Source organism: Ictidomys tridecemlineatus, chromosome 2 (genome assembly GCF_052094955.1).
Source record: "Ictidomys tridecemlineatus isolate mIctTri1 chromosome 2, mIctTri1.hap1, whole genome shotgun sequence".
In the NCBI taxonomy this organism is placed as follows: Eukaryota; Metazoa; Chordata; class Mammalia; order Rodentia; family Sciuridae; genus Ictidomys; species Ictidomys tridecemlineatus.
Window position 1 is genome coordinate 127081645 of NC_135478.1, and position 19237 is coordinate 127100881.

Here is a 19237-nt window from a genome sequence, read left to right on the forward strand (position 1 = left end):
TACAGCATCAAAAGGTCACCCTGAGACTAATTCTCAGGACTACTTAAAATCAAAGTAGCGAAATGCAATTAATGAAGTATATCATTCTTTTTTAAAGAGTTTTGGGACCTCTACTTCGTGTCTTCACTGTGATGGTCTCCAGGATGAACTAGCCAGTGGCTCCCTTTTGCAGGAGGCTTTCAATGCACATTAAAAAAAATCTTTTTATTTGTTGTTTTTTTTTAAATCTAATTTCAATGTACATTCATTAAGCTTCCTTGGAAACTGAGCTGCAAAGCTATATTCTATAGTTTTACAAATAGATCCACAGACAAGGTTCTCACTCTATCAAACACTCATCCTTTTGAATGACTTCTCCCCCTTAGTTTGAATCCAGGCTATTTAAAAAAATTTTTTTTATTTAGTTGTAGATGGACAGCATGCCTTTATTTATTTACTTATTTTATGTGGTGCTGAGGATCGAAGCCAGTGCCTCACACATGTTAGGCAAGCGCTCTGCCACTGAGCTACAGCCCCAGCCCGAGACCAGGCTATTTTTAAATAATGTAGACATTCTTTTGACCTGTGATCACAAAGAATACAGAAGGTGTAATACGAAATAAATTTCTAAGTGGTGTCTAACCATGTTTATGTGTATTTGCGTGAACAACATGCTCTTCATTGAAGAAACATGAAATGGCTGAAAATGATGCTACCTTGTTTATGAAAGTCCTCCTTGGGTGCTGTTTTCAGGGCTTGATGTGAAATCCTAATGTTGTATTTATTTCCTTTGAGTTTTACATTCCTTGGCTCCAATGTCCTGCCCTGTAAACTTAATCACCTCTCCTTATTTTCTGGATCTGAACTCAGGTGATGTTTGGCTGTTCATCTGAAAGGGACAAAGGATTTTCACCACAGAAAGGCTTGTGACCATACAGTTCTACAGCAGAGCAAGGGCAAGGCTCGTGGCATGGGCCAGCCTAGGCGTGGGAAAGCAGCTTTGCAGGTACCTACCTGCAGGGTACAGCCTCTGAGCTCACTCTGTCCTCTGAGCTCCCACCACTGTGGGCACATGCCACTCATGTCTTTACGGTGGTGTGCTGTGGGGAGCACGGAGGTAGTGCTTGCTGCCCCCGACCTTACCCGCTCTCAAGACTGACTTGGTTTTCCTAAGCCCTGAAGTTACAGATGGGAAGTCAGTGTGCAGAGCTGAATGACTGTACCTGCTGGAAAGCATCTACAGGTACTGCAACTGTCTCAAGCTTATCTCTTCTTCCTCGAATCCTCTGATCTAACTGGGAAGGAGTCTAGAGAAGATTCCTGCTTTGTTGGGCCTTGGCATACACTAGTGAGGACTTCACAGGATAGGGCAGACAGAGTATTTGTTGCATTTATTTGTTCTATCACTACAGAAAAAAAGCATTTCAAAATGTGTACAAAAGGATACTCTGTCCCTCCAGTGGTACATCCCTTGATCACAGCTAAACAGAGATAATTTAACATCATCATGGAGGCAGATTAGAAAGATGGCTGCGTTTTTTTCTCATTTAGAGTCCTGTGCATGTGTACCTGCCCGAAGGGAGGAGAAGAACTAAAGCTGTATTGGATACAAAGGATTTGACCTCAACAATCACCACACAGAATATTATAAAAAAGTGTATTAGAAAGTATTGGAACAATATTGCATATTAATATCTGGTTACACTTGTTCACAGTGAGTGCTCCTGCACCAAAAGCATCTGTACTTTTTTCTTCTGATACCTGTACATCTTAAATAAGTTTAATTTTGGCTCATTTTAAAGTAAGAAACATTGAAATGGATATGCAATGAGGGAGATCTGGGTTTTAAATAGGGTTGACCCTTCATTATTGCTAGAATGGAAGAACTGAAGAATGAAGAAATACATATGCATCATGATGTGTCTGTATAAGTCTAGTTCAACTTGATTTTGTTTTGGCAAGAAGGGGATGTTATGAGAATCACAATGCAGTACAAACAAAACGAAAGAAGATAAAAGCACAAAATAGAAAAAAAAAAACCAACCATAAAACAAACCCACATCTCCATAACAGGTAGTTCTCTTTCTCAGTGAAGATTCTAAGATTTATTTATTATGACTGATTCTAAATTTGAAATGGAACATGCTGGTTTCTGAAGCAATTGGTGCTGGGAAATGCCCTTTGGTGATAATGCAATGATAATGTAATGATATTTAGTGACTCTTTCACTAGGACAAGGACACACTCTAAAGTACAAATTACAGAGGGAACCTGGGATAGGGAGCGTAGTCCAGGCATTCCACAGGAAGCAGGAAGGACAGGCAGGAGAAGGGAATGAGAACCAGCGCTAGCTGTCATCCACAGCTCAAGCTGCTACTGGTGGACCCTCCTACCTCTGGTATTTATTTGAAACACAATGGGAGCACATGGAATGTAGGCACACTTCAGTACACAGCCATACTTGAGACACACACTCATGCCATCATACAACAGAACAAACCACAGAAGAAAAAGTGTGAGGTCATGCAAAATCCTACTTTTACCAGCTAGAAGAAAAACTTCAGCAACTTTTGGTACAGAATATGGCCACCTTTCAAACATAATTTAATTACTCGTTGACATAATATGAAACCTTACTTTAAATACAATAGTTTCAAAAGATGCTGTTACAATATAAAACCACAACAAAAGGTGTGCAAATAGACATTTATATTGGCTATAAAAGGCAATGAGAGGAAGGGGCAAAGCATTTTAGAAAAGAACTCCCATGACCACTATTTACAGTTCTGGCTTAAGCCTTGCTTGAATGCCATTAGAAAAAAAAAATAACTCCCTTCAACCAATTGAATTTCTAGGATGCATCAAAATGGAGAGGGTAGGTGAAATCTGCCAGCAAACTGGAAAGCTAAGAAGGTTCTCAGCTTGAGTATATGAATTTGGATAAGGCGTGTCTGTCTCTGTAACTGCATATTGACCAAAGCCATCCATAGCCCTGGTTCTTCCATCTCTTCCTTCACTCAATGCATTGGTGTAGCAGAGACTAAATTATTACAATTACAATTTTGTTTATTTCCAGTTTCAAAATGCTATACTGTTCTGGAAGCAAAGAAATCCAAGACTGAAGAGTGACATCTTTCTGAACTCTGCCCTTTCAATGAAATTCAAGTGCACATGAGGAAGTATATTTGTGAACACTGAAAGGGAATAACTCACGTATAGAATTTATAATCATTCTAAAGGAGCACAAGTACAACTTGAGACTGCTGACTGGAAAAAGTCTTCAAAGTGCTTTTTATCTTTGGAAAGCTGCCCAGACCTTCGACTGGTTAGAATTAATTTAGATCAGTGGTTCCCAATGAGAGGTGATTTTTTTTTTCCCCCAGTGGAACATTTGGAAATGTCTGAAGGCATTTGTCAATGTCAACTGTGGGTGCTTCGGGCATCTACTGGGCAGTGACCAGGGATGCTGCTAAATATTCTACAGTGCCCAGGACCAGTGTTTATCCAGCCTAAAATGTCAGTGGGGCTAAGCACTAAGAATCCCTGGATTAAATGTTGTTACTAGCATACAATTTCCTCTCTGTTTCTACAAGTTTATGTGGACCTTGGACAGTTCCAGTGAAGACAAGTACTGTAAATATTTAAAACTGTATGCTATTTTTTTTTTTTTTGGCTGAGGTGGTAGAGAGTAATGACTTTAATGGTATGATTAATCTTGAGGAAGACCAGAGAAGAGTGTGGAATCTGGAAGAAAGCTTTGGTTTCTGGGAAGTGAAAAAAGAATTAAGGTCCAAATTTCAGGACAAGTATTTAAAAATGTAGTGATAGGGTTTGGGGCCATTACAAGTATGGAAAATGGCAAAGCAGAGGTTAGGGATCCCCAGATTTGCCCACAGGGACACTGAGCTCATCCCACCTGGCGCCAAACCTCAAGAGATTCATCTGGGCAACATTTCCAACCTCAGAAGGTAAGAAGCAGTCCAAGGGCTCTCCAATCCTTCCCCTCTCCCTCTGCCTAGGGAAGCCCTGTATCACACTCTTTCCTGATTTATTTTCCTATGTAGAATATGACAATATTAACTTTTACAAAGTGCAGTCTTTCTGCTCTGGATGCTGGTGGCCCATGTCTTTGGTCTCACCATGGGTTGCTGGTCCTGCTGCTCACCGTTCAGTTTGCTGGGATGGCCACACCTCTCCGGTTCTACCCACTCTTTGGGGGACTTGGATTATACCTGGGTGCATGAACCCCCATGCTTAGCACAGGGACTGCCATGCTCCTTCCCATGCACTGGCTTGTTTTATTGAACTCTTTCTGAAAATCCAGACTAATTGGAGAAGGTGGGTGGGGGGAATGCTAGGAAACCACAGGTGAGGGAATTTTAGCTAGCAGTCTACAGGAACGTCTAGGAAGATAACAGTCCTCAATGCTCCTGATGCAGTCCTGCCTCTAACAATAAAAATCTCGTTTTCAAAAGCAAATCATATCCCAATCAATCAACTGAAAAAGACCAAAAAAAAAAAAAAAAAAAGCAACCTAAAAATCCATACCCCAAATTACAGGGTCCGTGAGGCCCATGCTGCCAGCAGGAGGGTGGGTGAGGGAGGCAGTCCTTGTGCTTTCTGGGTGGGGTGGGCTGCAGCTTTAGCTCATGTGGAAACGGTGCTCCCCCCTCGTGATGTGGGAGGAGAACTCGTACCTGTCCTGGCTGTGGTAGCCGCACATGTTGCACTCGAAGGGGTCGCGAAAGCCGTGGCAGCCCATGTGGATGGTGTACATGACGTGATCCAGGAAGAGCACCCGGCAGTGTTCGCACTTGTACACCTTCACCTGCTCGCCGCTGGTGCTGACCACGCGGAAGGCATCCTGCGAGTTCTCGGAGGCCGCCCGCAGCACCTCGTAGGCCCGCTGCTCCTCCTTGAGGGCCAGCCCATTGCGGGCGTGAGGGTTGATGTGGTTGGTCAGGTAGATGAGGCCGCCGCGCTGCTCCTCCGTGTTGCTCTCGGTGTCCGTCGAGTCTTGGCAGCTGTTGCTCGGGGAGGCCTCCCGCTCCGAGGAGGCCGACTTGGCCTTGGACAGCAGCAGCAAGTTCTCCACGGCACTGTCCTGAGCCGAGTGGTTAGACCTCGGGGGGCCCTCCGAGGGGGGCTTGTGCAGCTGGTACATGGGGCTGATGACGGGGACCACCTCAGAGCCCCCCGGAGGCGTCTGCACCAAGGGGCGCAGGGACTCGGCCCCCAGGTAGTTGATGGCATTGTTGATGGCCTGGTCCATCACGTGGGACGTCATCATCTCGTTCTCCTTCTCATAGCTGGTACTGCTGTCGTAGGGCATTTCTGACAGGCACTTTTCCCCTGTGGAAAGTAGGTGACAGTGAGCGAAAGCCACACCTGGAGTGTTGGAGGGGTGGACTACCTGCTAGGCCCGGCAAAACACACCATCACCAGAGTGAAGCATCTGCCTGTTGGACATCTCCCTCAGGGTCCTACCATAGTAGGCATTTAAAAGAAATCTGGCAGGAAAAATCCATAAATGAATAAAGGAACCAAAGACTCTCTGTGTCGATTTAAACTGCACATTTCAGTAGACTAAACTAATACTTGTCTCTTTCATTAAACCTAAAATTAAACATTATGTTTAATTTAAAATCAACCTTTTAAATGATGTGTCTTTAGTAGAGAATTCTAAGTAATTTATAATAACTTTATCATAAATGTGTTCAAAATACATAATAATGATTTATTCATCATATGCAATAATTATTTGAAATAGTATTCTGCATATTAAATTCATACGTTTAATAATCTAGAATAAAATGTAATCAAATACACAGCGATTGGATATTATTTATAATAAAGTTATACATGTCTCATAAATAATGCAAAGGAAAGTGGGCTCCAACCTGTGATGAGTAGAAAGGATACTTAAGACTAATCCTTCTGGGGCTGGGGTTGTAGCTCAGTGGTAGAGCGCTTGCCTCGAATGTGGAAGGTACTGGGTTCGATCCTCAGCACCACATAAAAAATAAGATAAAGGTATATTGTGTCCATCTACAACTATTAAAAAAAGACTAATCATTCTCTGCATCCTTCTTCTTTCACAGTCAGCAGCAGTGAAACACTGTGCCACAGAAACATGTGGTAGAAATTAGGAGGTGAACTGAGGAAGTTGCAGGGGAGAATAGCATGTCTTTCATTTATTCTTTAAATATGTACCGAGTCCTCCTGATGTACAGGGAACTACTACTGAGAACTCAGTGGTTATTGGGCCTTGATCTCTAGGAACTTATGATGTCATATCATTAGTTTGTAGGAGGAGATGAACTCTGCTATACTCTTGATCTTGAATGTCCACAAAGGCCCATGTGTTAAAGGGTTGGTTCCCAGTACAGCATTATTGAGAGGTGGGTGCACCTTTAAGAAGTAGAGCCTAGCCTGGTCAGTGGTGCAAGCCCATAATCCCAGTGGTTTGGATCTCCAGTTCAAAGCCAGCCGCAACAAAAGCAAGGCCTTAAGCAAGTCAATGAGACCCTGTATCTAAATAAAATAATAGGTCTGGGGTCGAGCACCCTTGAGTTCAATCCCTGGCGCTCCCCCCACCCACCACCACACAAAAAAAGAGGTGGAGCCTAGTATGAGAATCACAGACCACTGGTGTGGGGAGAGGCCCTTGAAAGGAATAGAGGGATCCAAGCCCTCTCCTCTCCTTTTCTTTTACTTCCTGATCATGAGGTGAGTGGATTTTCTCTGCTAAGTGCTCCTATCTTGAACCTCTCCATAGACCCAATCAAAGCAGAGAGGCCAATCAATCTTGAAACAGAACCTCTAAAACTGTGGGTCAAAATAAACCTTTTTTCTTTGTAACTTGATTATCTCAAGAATTTCATTATAACGATGGGGAACTGACTAATGCAAGTTCACTTCCCCTGGTAATTGTGAAATCTGAGACTAGATTTAACTTTATGTAATAAGCTTTGGAGTATACAGTCTAATAATGAGATAAAATTAAAGACACACCTTTTCAATATATTGTTTTTTTAAGTCCAGTATGAAATCATGGCTTAATTAGCCAATTCATTGATTAAAGCAACACTTTTGCACTCTTAATGCCAGGACCACTGACTTGGGTTACATCCAGTGATGGTAAATGAGTAAGTCAGATCACATGAGGCCACCTATGGCAAGGTCTGAGCTCTTTTCATTTTATTCTTCATTCTGTCTCTTTCCTTTCTTCAACCCAACTGAGTGCCCGGTAGGGATGAAAGGTGAGGAAGTGAAAATGCTGCCTGTCCTCAGCAGCACACAGAGAGCAAGTGGCATACACATTAAAGCATGATGCTCCAAATAATTCATCCCTAAAGGAAGGCTTGCCATGGAAGTATAACTCATGACTCTTTTCCTTTTGTTTGGTACCAGGGATTGAACCTAGGGGCGGTTAACCACTGAGCCACATCCCCCGGCCTTTTCATATTTTATTAGAGACAGGGTCCTCCTGAGTTGCTTAGGGCCTCGCTAATTTGCTGAGGCTGGGTTTGAACTCGCAATCCTCCTGCTTCAGCTTCCTGAATTGCTGGGATTATAGGCATGCACCACCATGTTTGACTCAGAATTCTTATCTCATAAGAGGCAGCCAGCTGAGTGAGCTTTTGTGTCTTGGCACTGGGACAGCCAGAGGGAAGGGAGGAAAGAAGGGGCCTGGAGCTTTGATGAGACCCAGTGAAGGTCTGGGGGGCAGAGTCCTGGGTGCAGGCGGGGTATCAGAGTGGTAGGCAGGAGAGGCAGGGTCTGCCAGACAAAGTAGAGACCATCCAAAGTAAAACAGAAGCCATTGAAGGGTCTGAAGGAAGAAGTGGACTTTCCAGTCACTGTGGAGAGAACAGACTTCATAGATACAAGTGAGGTGGTGACCAGGACTCTCCTCAGTGTCTGGGTTATGGGTGATGGTAGCTAGTAAGGGTGGTGGGAGATTAGGATCCCAATATGCCCCCCATTTTACCTGTAGTTCTCACCTTCACCTGAGCTACTCCTTACCAGCTTGTAAATTTACAAATAGTCCTTTAAACAGTCTGTGACCATTAAGGAGTGACCAGGAATATATGCCCTATCGTACTAAGAAGTCTCCTTGGGTTGCATTCCTTATTCTTAATGGACATGCATCATGTAACAACTTGGTTTCATTTGTTACCCTCTATCGGTGGTCAGAAGTGGCACATGCCCTGATAACATACAATGTGATCCTACAGAAAGAAAACTTGTCTGTGGCCAGTGATACTCCCTCAGAAACTGGATAAAATGAAATTTTTTTGGCAGTTAATGGTAGGGACCAAAGAAGTGGTATTTCCCTTCATCCAAGGTTAGACATAATTGTATAGCAGTCCTAAGACAATGCACATTTCTTGTTTTTTTTTTGTGTTGAGGTTCTATATGCCTTGTTCCACTAACTCCAGAATAGAATGAACTTACTCTGGTGTGTACCCAAGTCTATCCTCTCAACAAATCTTGGCAAAGAGAGGAAGGGAGTGGGCTTGGTACTCAATTATGCTAAATGTTAAGTGTGTAGCCACACAAAAATTGGTGCTTTCTCATGGAAACATCTTGTTTCTCCCCAAAGTCGTGGTTCTCTGGTTACCTAAGTAATCACGGAAGTCTGTTGTTTTAAAGACTTGGTATCTACAACAAATGGGTATAGGGAAAAACCAAACCTATATTCCAGGTTTCATGGCATATTGAAGTTACCCACGAAATTACTCTTCCTTAATATCCAACACAAGGAGAAAAATAAAAACCAGTGAAATTTACCAACAACCCTCAGCTAAATAAAAAGATCTCAAAATTAATGAGATATCTCTCTTCTCTCCAAGGAAAGAAAAAAAAAAATTCTTGCATGAGATAGAGGAAAAGCTCGGCTTCTAATCTCATTTCTGAAATGCTTAGGTATTAATCAAACCACATGTTCAGCATTTTCCCTAATATCCTCATATTTACACAGAAACGATCCAAATAAGCATCTGTTTCCTCTTCTGATCAAGAACTGTTGAACCCTCTGTTAGCAAGAACCAGATGACACTGGAGAAGTAAGCAGATAGGCTGGTTCCCTTGGACAGAAGGAAGACATTAATGATTTAGGCTGCTGGAGAAGATGGCCCCAAGCCCCCAAAGTGTCCTCTGTGGGGACAGGAAGCACTACAGTGCTGCTGGTTTAGGGAATTTAACCAGATCTCAGAACAAGAGAGTGAGCCAAGGGAACATCTTCTAACAAAGGCAGCACTTTGCCTCACCTGAACTCCCCCAACCCCATCCTTGGCATTTTTTCAGGATTTAAAAATGTCGATAGCTCTCAAAGGAAAAAAAAAAAGTCTCAGGTACAATGGGAAGAACGTTGAAACATCAATCAAGTTATATCAGACCAAGTAGAATAAGCGAGATGAAAAGGAATGTCAGGGTTACCATGAAAATATTTTCTAGCAATACAAGGGAAGAAAGAAAGTAAAACAAATCAAGTCCATCCTAGGGAACAAAAACCTAATTCAAGGAGATGAAATACCTCATAATTGCTTCATGACATGAAGTCAATGTTTAAAAATTGAGTTTTAACATTCAAAATGAACAGAATAAAAGGAAAAAAGGGAAAGAATGGAAGGAAAAAGGGAAAAAAAATGAATGGACTTCAGATTGGGACAGTGAAGTCCAAATCAGTATTATTATCCATTTAGTAGATGAATAAGAAACAGCAAGTTAATAAAACAAAATGTGCTAAAAATTGAATTATTGACTTAAAGGGAAAACACAAGGTAATAACAGTGAGTAAATATTTAAAGACAAAGAAATAAAAATAAAATTTAAGGATATGCTAACAGATATGGAAGACAAATTATTCAATATATGGATAACTGGATCCCTAACTAGAGATCATAACAAATAAACAAAAGGTACATAAAAGTGTATTGCTAAGAAATAAAGAGAGAAAGAGGGAAACTTCAAATTAAAAAGGTAGAAAATTTTTACTTGGATGCAAAACACCAGAATGCATCCCAGTTATGGCGTGACTTTAGTAAAGAAAGAGCTCTCAAGACATTTAGGGAAAAATGAAAATTGCTATAAAGAAAAAAAAAGGACACTGGACTTAAGAGATCTCCATAGCAATATTCAACAAGTAATGTCAACATGGCATGATCTAGAATTCTCAGAGAAAAGAGGAAGAGTTCCCCAAGAAAAAAGGAAGCGCCACCAAGGTCCGTCAGGATGCTCTCCTGGTACAGGGGTGACAGGCGGACATTCTCATACACAGTGATGGAGGGAATGGATTGGCTGTGGAACCTTTCCCAAAAGGTTGGTTGAATGTCAAATCCCCTCCATGAAGAGATTAACTGAAATAAAGAGAAACAGTGGCAAAAGGACTGGACCTGATTCTTGAATCTGTTTTAATATACAGATGGTAATAAATAGCTAAACTACTGTGTCAGTAATGATTATAAGAGCAGAATGTAAATATTTTGAGGTTGGACAATGTAAAAACAATAATATAACTGTGAACATTGGAAAGTGGAATAATATCCTTATTTCTCAGAGAGAGCCCAAGTGCAGGAGACACACACACACACACACACACACACACACACACACACACACAGAACTGGGGACTGAGCCTCATCTCCTGCCCTTTTCTATTTTTTTATTTTGAGATGGGATCTTGCTAAGTTGCCCAGGCTGGTCTCAAAATTCTGATCCTCTTGCCTCAGCCTCCCAAGTTGCTGGAATTAGAGGTGTACACCCCTATGCCCAGCCATAATAAATATTTAATCTTAGAGTAATCCTTTAAAAAATGATATTCCCATCTGACTATTTAATTGAAGATCAGTCAGTCCTCCAGTTTTATCTGGGTTCTTTATCATCTCTTAAATTTAAAATGTGTTTAACATGATAGAGTCTTTATGAAGGTTATTTATTTCACATCTATCTTGATCCACCTAATCATCACCTTATTGACTCATATATAGGAGAGAGAAAAATATTTAATATTGGTAATTTATGGATGTTGGGTTTTGTGGTGATTTAAAGACATTAATCTTTGCATCATTTTTTTTTTACTGTAACCATTTACCATTTTAATAATACAACAGGGTGTCTTCTTCTTGTAAAAAAGAAAATACGCCAGGATAGTTTATAAAGGTTAGCAGGAATATTGATCATCATTATTTTCCTCTTTGTGATTTTTACATTTTAAAAATGTTCCCATCCCAATCACCATACAGACTTAAGAGAAAAAAAAAAGAATGAGCACCACTATTTAATATAAACTCTTTTTCCTCACTGGATTCACTGATCCTAGTGACCATTTCAGATGATCTTAGAAGGCGGGATCTTTGATGGATATAATAGTGAGGAATGTTGCTAGCAAAACAAATACTTCTTCATACTCTGCCAAGATTTGATTTAAAATTTTTAGTCATAGCTCCTATATCAATAATTTCAACTTTACCATTCTGAGCAATATTCAACATGAAAATAATACCATCTTAACCTTTTCAATGTGCTTTCTAGTGTTGAAAGCACTGCCCCATGTAGTATCCCTGATGATCCTCAAAACTGCTCTGGGGAGGGGGAAGGGATGCAGACCCACCCCATTTCAGAGATGGTGACACCAAATTTAAGACTGCTCAAGACCAGCTTCCGGTCACCTGACAGGCACAGCTGGACCTGTACCCTGGAGCAACTGGACCAGAGCTCTGGCAACTGCACCATTGCTGGACCAGCAGGTAATAAATAGCTGGATTCCTACCCTCCTTCTCAGTTTACCTGAAGGGATAAACAGCATTCTAGAGGTAAAGAAGGGATCTTTGAGATCCATCTCCCTTTTCATTTTAGAGATGGAGAATCTGTGACAAGTTAGGAATAGTTGATGGCAATGCGCAAGAAGCAGTTTCAGACTTGAACTGCCAATCACCAAGTCCCAGGGAAACAAGAGAAGCCAGAGAAGCTGTGAGGCCTTCCTTCCAGACTCTGCTTCTGCTACCCTGGTCCAGCTGTTCCCATGATGCTTCTTCCTCCTGTGTTAACCTTTCCCCTGAAGCCTTCACTCTCATCTGAGCTTTGCTCCCTTAGAGTACTTTTTTTTTTCCTTCTTCTTTTTGGTCTCATTTTGTTTTATCCTTTGACTAGAGAGGCATGTGAATCAGGACAACATCCACACTGGTCTCACTGGGGTGGCTACGGTAGAATTTCACAGATGTTCTAATTGATTTGATGTCTCCAAAAGCTAGAGCAGTTGTGCACTTATTAGATCATATGGCATTCCCCAGGTCCCTAAATTGAAAGAGGAAGTCATATCCTACTTCCCAGGGTCAGTAACTCTTCACAACCCTTGGACACACTTGCTGCTTCCTCTCTGCCCATCTTCCGGGTTGCTCCATCAAACCCTTGCTCACTGCCTACGTCAGGAGCTTCTCAGTGGTGCTTCCTGCCCAGAGAAGGAGCTGGGGACCCTGCACTTGGTGCTACAGAAATCTCGTTCACTCTAACAGCTTACCTCATTCAGCCCAGCACCCTGCTCTTACTCTGTTCAAGAAATGAAGAGTCTCCCTTGCTCTCACAGTCATACAGCTCACTATTACATCACCCCACAAGGTGTCTCCAGGTAGTATCTTTACTCATTTACTTATTTTTAAACTGAATACTTTCCTGCCCTGTTCTCCCAACCGCCAATTTATGACAAACCTCTATTTAATCAACAGATCAAAATGGAATCCTAAGCAGGGTGTGGTGACGCACGCCTGTAATCCCACCACCTTGGTAGGCTGAGGCAGGAGGATCTTGAATTCAAAGCCAGCCTCAGCAACAGCGAGGCACTAAGCAACTCGCTGAGACCCTATCTTAAATAAAAATACAAAATAGGGGATGTTGCTCAGGGTTGAGTTCAATCCCCAATACTCCTCCCAAATAAAATGGAACCCTATTTGAAGCTGCAAGAAGGAGGCTGATGCCCAAGAATTTTACCTCCCCTCTATCCTTTTCTTCTTCCTGCAGTGCCCTCTGGGGCCCCAGTCTTCATTAACTACTCTTCTAGCTCCATCCCCTCTCCCAGCAACAATCTCTCGTGGGCCACTCACTGAACGTGGTCCTTGAAAATTAGCACGTAAAACTAGAATTCCCTCTCATTCTAGCATCTGGATTTATCTTTTCTGCAAAATGGTATACTACTCTACTCTAGACAGTGAAACCCACTGTTTCCTTAAAACCCTGCCCTGACCCTCCATTTCTCTTTCACCAAACCTCCCTCCTGTCTCTGTTGATGCCATCACTCCCTCACTTTCCCTTTTCCAATCCATTTCTGGTCCTTGCTGTCTCTCCTTCTCAAGCTCCTATTTAAAACACGTCTGTGCTTTTCCTGCCTTCTGAAAGAGGGCACATCTCTCACACTGGCATGCAAAGGCCGTTCATCACGTGGCCAGAGCCTTCTGGGACAACTTCACTTTCATTGCTTCCTGGGTACATGAACTAAGGCAGAAACATGCCTGCTCCTCCATCATGACCCACGAACCCCACTCCCTCCCCCTCCACCACTGCCATTTCCTTATCTTTGTCTGTCTAGATCCCTGCCCGACTCTTCCAAATTCTATAATGTGCTGAAAGGATACTCCTCTCTCTCACATCCCTCTCAGCTTCATGAAGCTTCTACTGGTCATCTTTCCTGGACATGACTCTTTCCAGGATAATAGTTGAGAGGATTTCTAAACCTTCTCACATCCTTGGGGTCATGCTATGTGCACAATAACTCTGTGAGTCACATAAAAATAGAACCAAGGGGCTGGGGTTGTGGCTCAGTGGTAGAGCACTTGCCTAGCATGTGTGAGGCACTGGGTTCGATACTTGGCACTGCACATAAACAAATGAATTAAATAAACGTTCATCAACATCTAAAAAAAATATTTAAAAAAAAAGAACCAAGGCTTGGGGAGGCTGAGTCATTTTCTGAGGCCACAGGGTTAATGAGTAGCCCTGCACTGACCTTAGGCTGGTCTCTGATTCTAATGAATGCCACTGGGTCACCTGCCTCAATGTCCTCCTTGCCCTTCCAGCATCCAGCCTGGATGACAGGTATGGATGTATCTTTCTATCGTCTACACTAGGCAATAGCTTCTCTAGGAAGAGGAGCCTCACTCTGCATATTTCTTCCTCTTAAGGAATGAATGCTCAAAATAATAGTCCTAGCTGTATCTCCCTTTCACTAGGCACCTCTCAGGAGCCAGTTGCTGTGAGATTCCTCTTATTAACTCTCTTGGTCCCCCGCCTAAGGGGAGCGCTATGGGCTTCTTGTGAAAAGTGGGAATCTGAAGCTCAAAGAGGGTGTTCAGGCATGAGGGGATCTCACTGTGTGTTGGGCCTCCAGGCTCTTGATCCTGGTCATACTAACCTGGTCACCCTCAGAGAGACAGTGACCACAGGCAGATCACACCATGGGCCCTAGATGCTTGCAAAATCACATCTAAGAAAAACTGGTGGGAGAGGGAGGTCAGGTCAATATAAAGAAACTTATTGGAAAAAATTTCTAAGACATATTAAGCTTACCACTTTTTGCTTTTCAAAAACTAAGAATTTTTTCCCTTTCTTCTACCCTCAACTAATTTTCTCTTGAGTCTACAATACCCACATAGTTATTTTTTTTAAGACAGAGCAAACATTTTAACTCTTACCAAGGAATTTCTGAGGCATAGAGCTCTTACGTCTGGCGACGTTACTTGCTAGTCTGTCCAGCACGAGGGATCTCTCTGATCCTATCTTGCACAGGTCTTCTGCCATCTCACTGTGATTAGTTTCTTCTTTAATGACTAAAGTCAAAGACAGTTAGAGAGGCCAGTTTAGAAAGGCTTAGATTTAAAGGAGTCTGTCGAGTCCAGTGTTACATCTGACATTTGTTAAGTGCCTAAGAGAGTCAGGACGTTCCTAATTATGATTATGACTAATCTTCCCAGTAACCCTGCCAGACAGACAGAGACTTGGCTATCACAATGTCAAAGACCAGCCACCTGCTCATGCTCCTTCCTATGACCACATCTTATCCCCAAGACCAAAAGAATAAGTACCACCACCATCACCCAGGGCTGGGCCTAGATTAGGTAACTGTGTCCCTCTGAAGAGTCCTTCTAACCTTTCAAAATACAAATCCACAACCTCAGTCCATCCTAACAATAGCCCTCTGAGAATCAAAGAACTTTCCGATCTAGGAAAGACTTAGGACTCTGACTCCACTGACTGGCACAGAGAACTAAGATGCAGGAACATGGCCATTTGGGATCCTTTGGCACATCTTGGCAAGGTGGGAGCAGAACCCAGACCTCCTTATCCCTGAACACAGAGCAGACTCTTGGTAGTCAAATAACATCTGCACACTTTGAAGACAGAGATCCTGAAGGTAAATGCAAATGAAGGCTTTTTCTAGTCCATCTCTCTTTTTCTATATTACCTCTTTTCATAATTGAAGATACAGCTTTGCAGCCTGCATAACAGCATCTATTGACTTCTAGTTTTTATGGCTGGGATTTTTGAAATACAACTCTTTCATGTCCCTGAAATTTATCCCAATGTTTAAGGAAAATATAAACTGCCCACCTTCCACGTATCTAATCAATTCTCCCAACACCCATTCTGCTCTATGCTCCTTCTCAGGTACTTTGTGTTGATTATCACAAGGTCTTTGGGTGTATTCATTTTTTTTTTTTAATATTTATTTATTTATTAGTTATTGGCAGACCAACATCTTTGTTTGTATGTGGTGCTGAGGATCGAACCTGGGCCGCACGCATGCCAGGCGAGCGTGCTACCGCTTGAGCCACATCCCCAGCCCAAGGGTGTATTCATTTCTAATATTGATTTACCAGTATATTCTTCAAAGAGTTCTACACATTATAGCCACATTTTCATATAATGCTAGACTTGCCAATTCTCTCATTGATTTTTTTTTTCCAGATTCATATGTGGTTACCTAATTCCAACAAGATTTACAAAGCAATTTTATATTAAAACCATGCCTTTATTTGGGAGGATGTCCATGGATAGTGTCCACACTGCTGTCCCTCTGCAATCTTCCACACTCTTTCTTGCCTTGTTGTGGTTTGGTCACTTTCTTTGCTACAAGGATTCTCAAGTATTTTATGTCTTTATTGGTATTATGAGCACTACTTCAAAAACCCATGTTTTGGATGATATTGCTGATGTATTTATTTCATTTTCTAACAGTGGAAATCTGTGAATCAAATAAGTCAGGGTGTATATCCCACACCCCAACTTATAGGAAGGATATACATAAATCCATAAAACCCAATGCTACCCATTTTATATTTCACCTATCTAATTAACATGCTCATTTAAATGATCCTCCTCTGTAAAACAGGCCCAGTGACCAGTCTGCAATGCCCTCACACCTCACATGGGATTTCTCCCCACCATACCACAGGCTTTGACCTCCAGAGCTGACCGCAGTAAGGGAAACGTGAACCTAAAGCTCTAGAATCTCTAGCTACATCATCCTTACTTACTCCTCAATTTGTGTTCTTGAGGTTCAAGAAACACTTATTTTTTTTCCATAAAGATATTAGGAAATAGCAACAGGTGACCAAAAGCCTTTTACTAAGGAAAATCATAGTCAGAAAAATAAACTTTACATTCTTTAAACTAGGCATTGTATTTACTTAATGGACCCAGCTGAAAAGGGGCTGGGGAGCCAAGAGATTACTCAACAGTCCCTCTGAGCACTGATGAGGGCTGGTCTCTGAGAGATGTGGGGGACAAGAGAGGGGAGAAGCCAAAGAAGGTGCAGGTTCAACTGGCCCTGGCACAACCCAGCTGACATGACCAAGACCCGGGAACTCCCCTGCCCTCCCAGTCCTGCATGTAGTCTAGCATTTAACTTTCATGAAAGTTCTTTTGATGGATCCTCTAAATGCTGAAAGTTCCTTAAACTTAGCACTTACTGTATGCCTACAAGGGATAGGTGTCAACAGTGGTAAAAATCAAGCTATCTTTGGCTGCCCAAAGGCACACTGTTAAAGACTTAGTCCCCAGGGTGACACTGGTGGGAGGTATTAGAACTTTTGAGAGGTAGGGTCTTAAGTGAGCCTTAGGTCACTGGGGACATGCCCTCAAAGGGTACTGTGGGGGTCCAGACCCTTACTTCCCTACTCCCCTGGCTCATGGTGATGTCATGATTTGCTACTTTGCCATAGGTCCCAAGCATGAGGCCAACCAATGACTGACTGGATGACACAAAAAATGCAAGACCTGAACTTTTGTCTTTGTACATTGATTACTTCTGACACTTTATTTGATATATCAAGATATCAGGAAATTACAACAGGTGTCAGAAAGCTCATATACACACATACTGGCTAAAGGTATTTAAATCTTGCTGCACATCTTTAACAAAAGGCAGGAAAACCTGAATGTCATTAAATGCTAGCACAGCCGGCTCTGTCTGTGGCCACATTGAGATCAGATGACTGCATCTTTCTAGAGGAGCCTTCACATCTATTGAGAAGAGGGACATGAGGACATTACTGTATTGTTCCCCATTACCTGACCACCAATGGGAACAGATTAACATTTTAGGCTAAAACTGATTCTCACCACATGGAACACCAGCTTACTGACAAAAACATCAATGGAGAATGAAGTTGCAGATGTCCATCCATCAGAGACTTCAACTGCTCTGTTGAGATAAGTCTGGTATGGACATCTAGGCTGCTTGTTCTCATGTCTACATGTTCTCTTGTGCTTCTCTCGGGACACTATTTTGAGGATGACCAGACAGGCACTATCACTCACATTCAAAAGATGAGGCCTGGTGATGTGGTTTGGAATGTTTCCCAAAGGCTCATGTGTGGAAAGCTTGGTCCCCAGGTGAAACTATTGGGAGATGGTGGAAACTTTAAAAGCTGGGGCCTAGTTGGAGGCAGCAGGTCACCAGGAGTGGTGGGGTATGCCCTTGAAGCCGACATCTTGTCCCTAACCTCTTCCTCTATCTTCTAGTTCCCTGGTTGCCGTGAGGTGGACAGCTCTGCTCTACCATGGGCTCTCTGCCATGATGTTCTGTCCTATCATGGGCCCAAAGCAATAGGGGCAAAATGACCATGGACTGAAACCTATGAAACAGCAAGCCAAAATAAATCTTTCCTCCTTTCAGCTGATTTTCTTAAGTGTTTTGTCACAGCAACGGAAAGTTGACTAACATATCCGGATTGCATTAAGAAACAGATTCAGCAATGAAACTCAATCCTGGGTCTCGTGAAATGACTGTTGTTTCTCTCCTGAAAAACAGCTCACAGGCTGCTGTAGGTGACAGCTTGTTTCTTTAGCAATGAAAAGGGTGGAAGAAAGAGACAACACTATGCACTAGGTCTGTTTATTCCACTGGTTTTGTCTTAGATCTATGTCTACATCAGATTATTTCATTCAACAGAGCTTGGTATTGCAGTTAATAAATCCTCAGTAAATATTTGTTGAGTGTATAAAATGGCTTACTAAACATTAGTGTATAAATTACATCATTAGGACCACTTGTTTCTAGAACCCATTAATTAATATTTTTTACAGAAAAATAAAGTATCTGAGTATTCACATTTTATTAAAAAATTATATTCTCTTCCCCCATTCTTCTATCTTAGGGCTGGCCAAAAATTGATAATTGTTAAATTACCATTAAATTATTATTATTTTTCCATTCAGTGTCTCATTTTCCACCCACTCTCAATGCCTCTCCAACCTAGACCTTAGATTTTGAATAAAGGTAAATGATAATGTCATAGAATTTTTCCACTTCACAGGTGAAAAGACTGAGGCCCAGAGAAATCATGGGCCTCAGGTCCACAGCAGATCAATAAGAGGGACCACACTAGACCACACCATCTCTTGCCATGTGATAAGTCGATGCCAAGACTAATCCGAATTAGGACTTCTGACCATTCTTTTCTTCTGCTCTCATCTGCCATTAATAATTTGAGTGTACTCTGATGAATTTTATTTTATAAACGAATTGTCATAACATTGAGTGAGGCTTAGAAAATTTGTAACCATTAATTTGATTTCTACCCTATAATCTAATGATTACTAAATGAATAGTGTTTTGAAAGAGCTTAACTTCATTTGATCTATTTATAAATCTCTAATCTCTTATGAAGTCAGAAGAGAACCTTTTATAACACTGCCACTCCTCTGAGTAAATCAGCCTTCTTCAGCACTTTCCTTACATCTTTCACTTTGCATTATCTAA

At 41.9% G+C, this 19237-nt stretch overlaps 1 protein-coding gene across 7 annotated transcripts in view; it reads right to left on the reverse strand.

The window, feature by feature from the left end:
* Positions 1-1622: 1622 nt before the first annotated feature.
* The window catches only part of Ikzf1 (IKAROS family zinc finger 1), a 96969-nt gene continuing 79354 nt past the window's right edge, over positions 1623-19237 (reverse strand). For 4 of the 7 annotated variants that reach the window (XM_040291936.2, XM_013363890.4, XM_040291942.2 and 1 more), the window contains 2 exons: positions 14667-14801; positions 1623-5331 (listed from right to left, as the gene is read on the reverse strand). In XM_040291936.2, coding sequence (XP_040147870.1) covers positions 4622-5331; positions 14667-14801 — 845 coding nt within the window. In that variant the 3' untranslated portion in view covers positions 1623-4621. The remainder of the gene's footprint in view (positions 5332-14666; positions 14802-19237) is intronic. The other 3 variants (XM_040291938.2, XM_078039753.1, XM_078039752.1) reach the window with 1 other exon arrangement.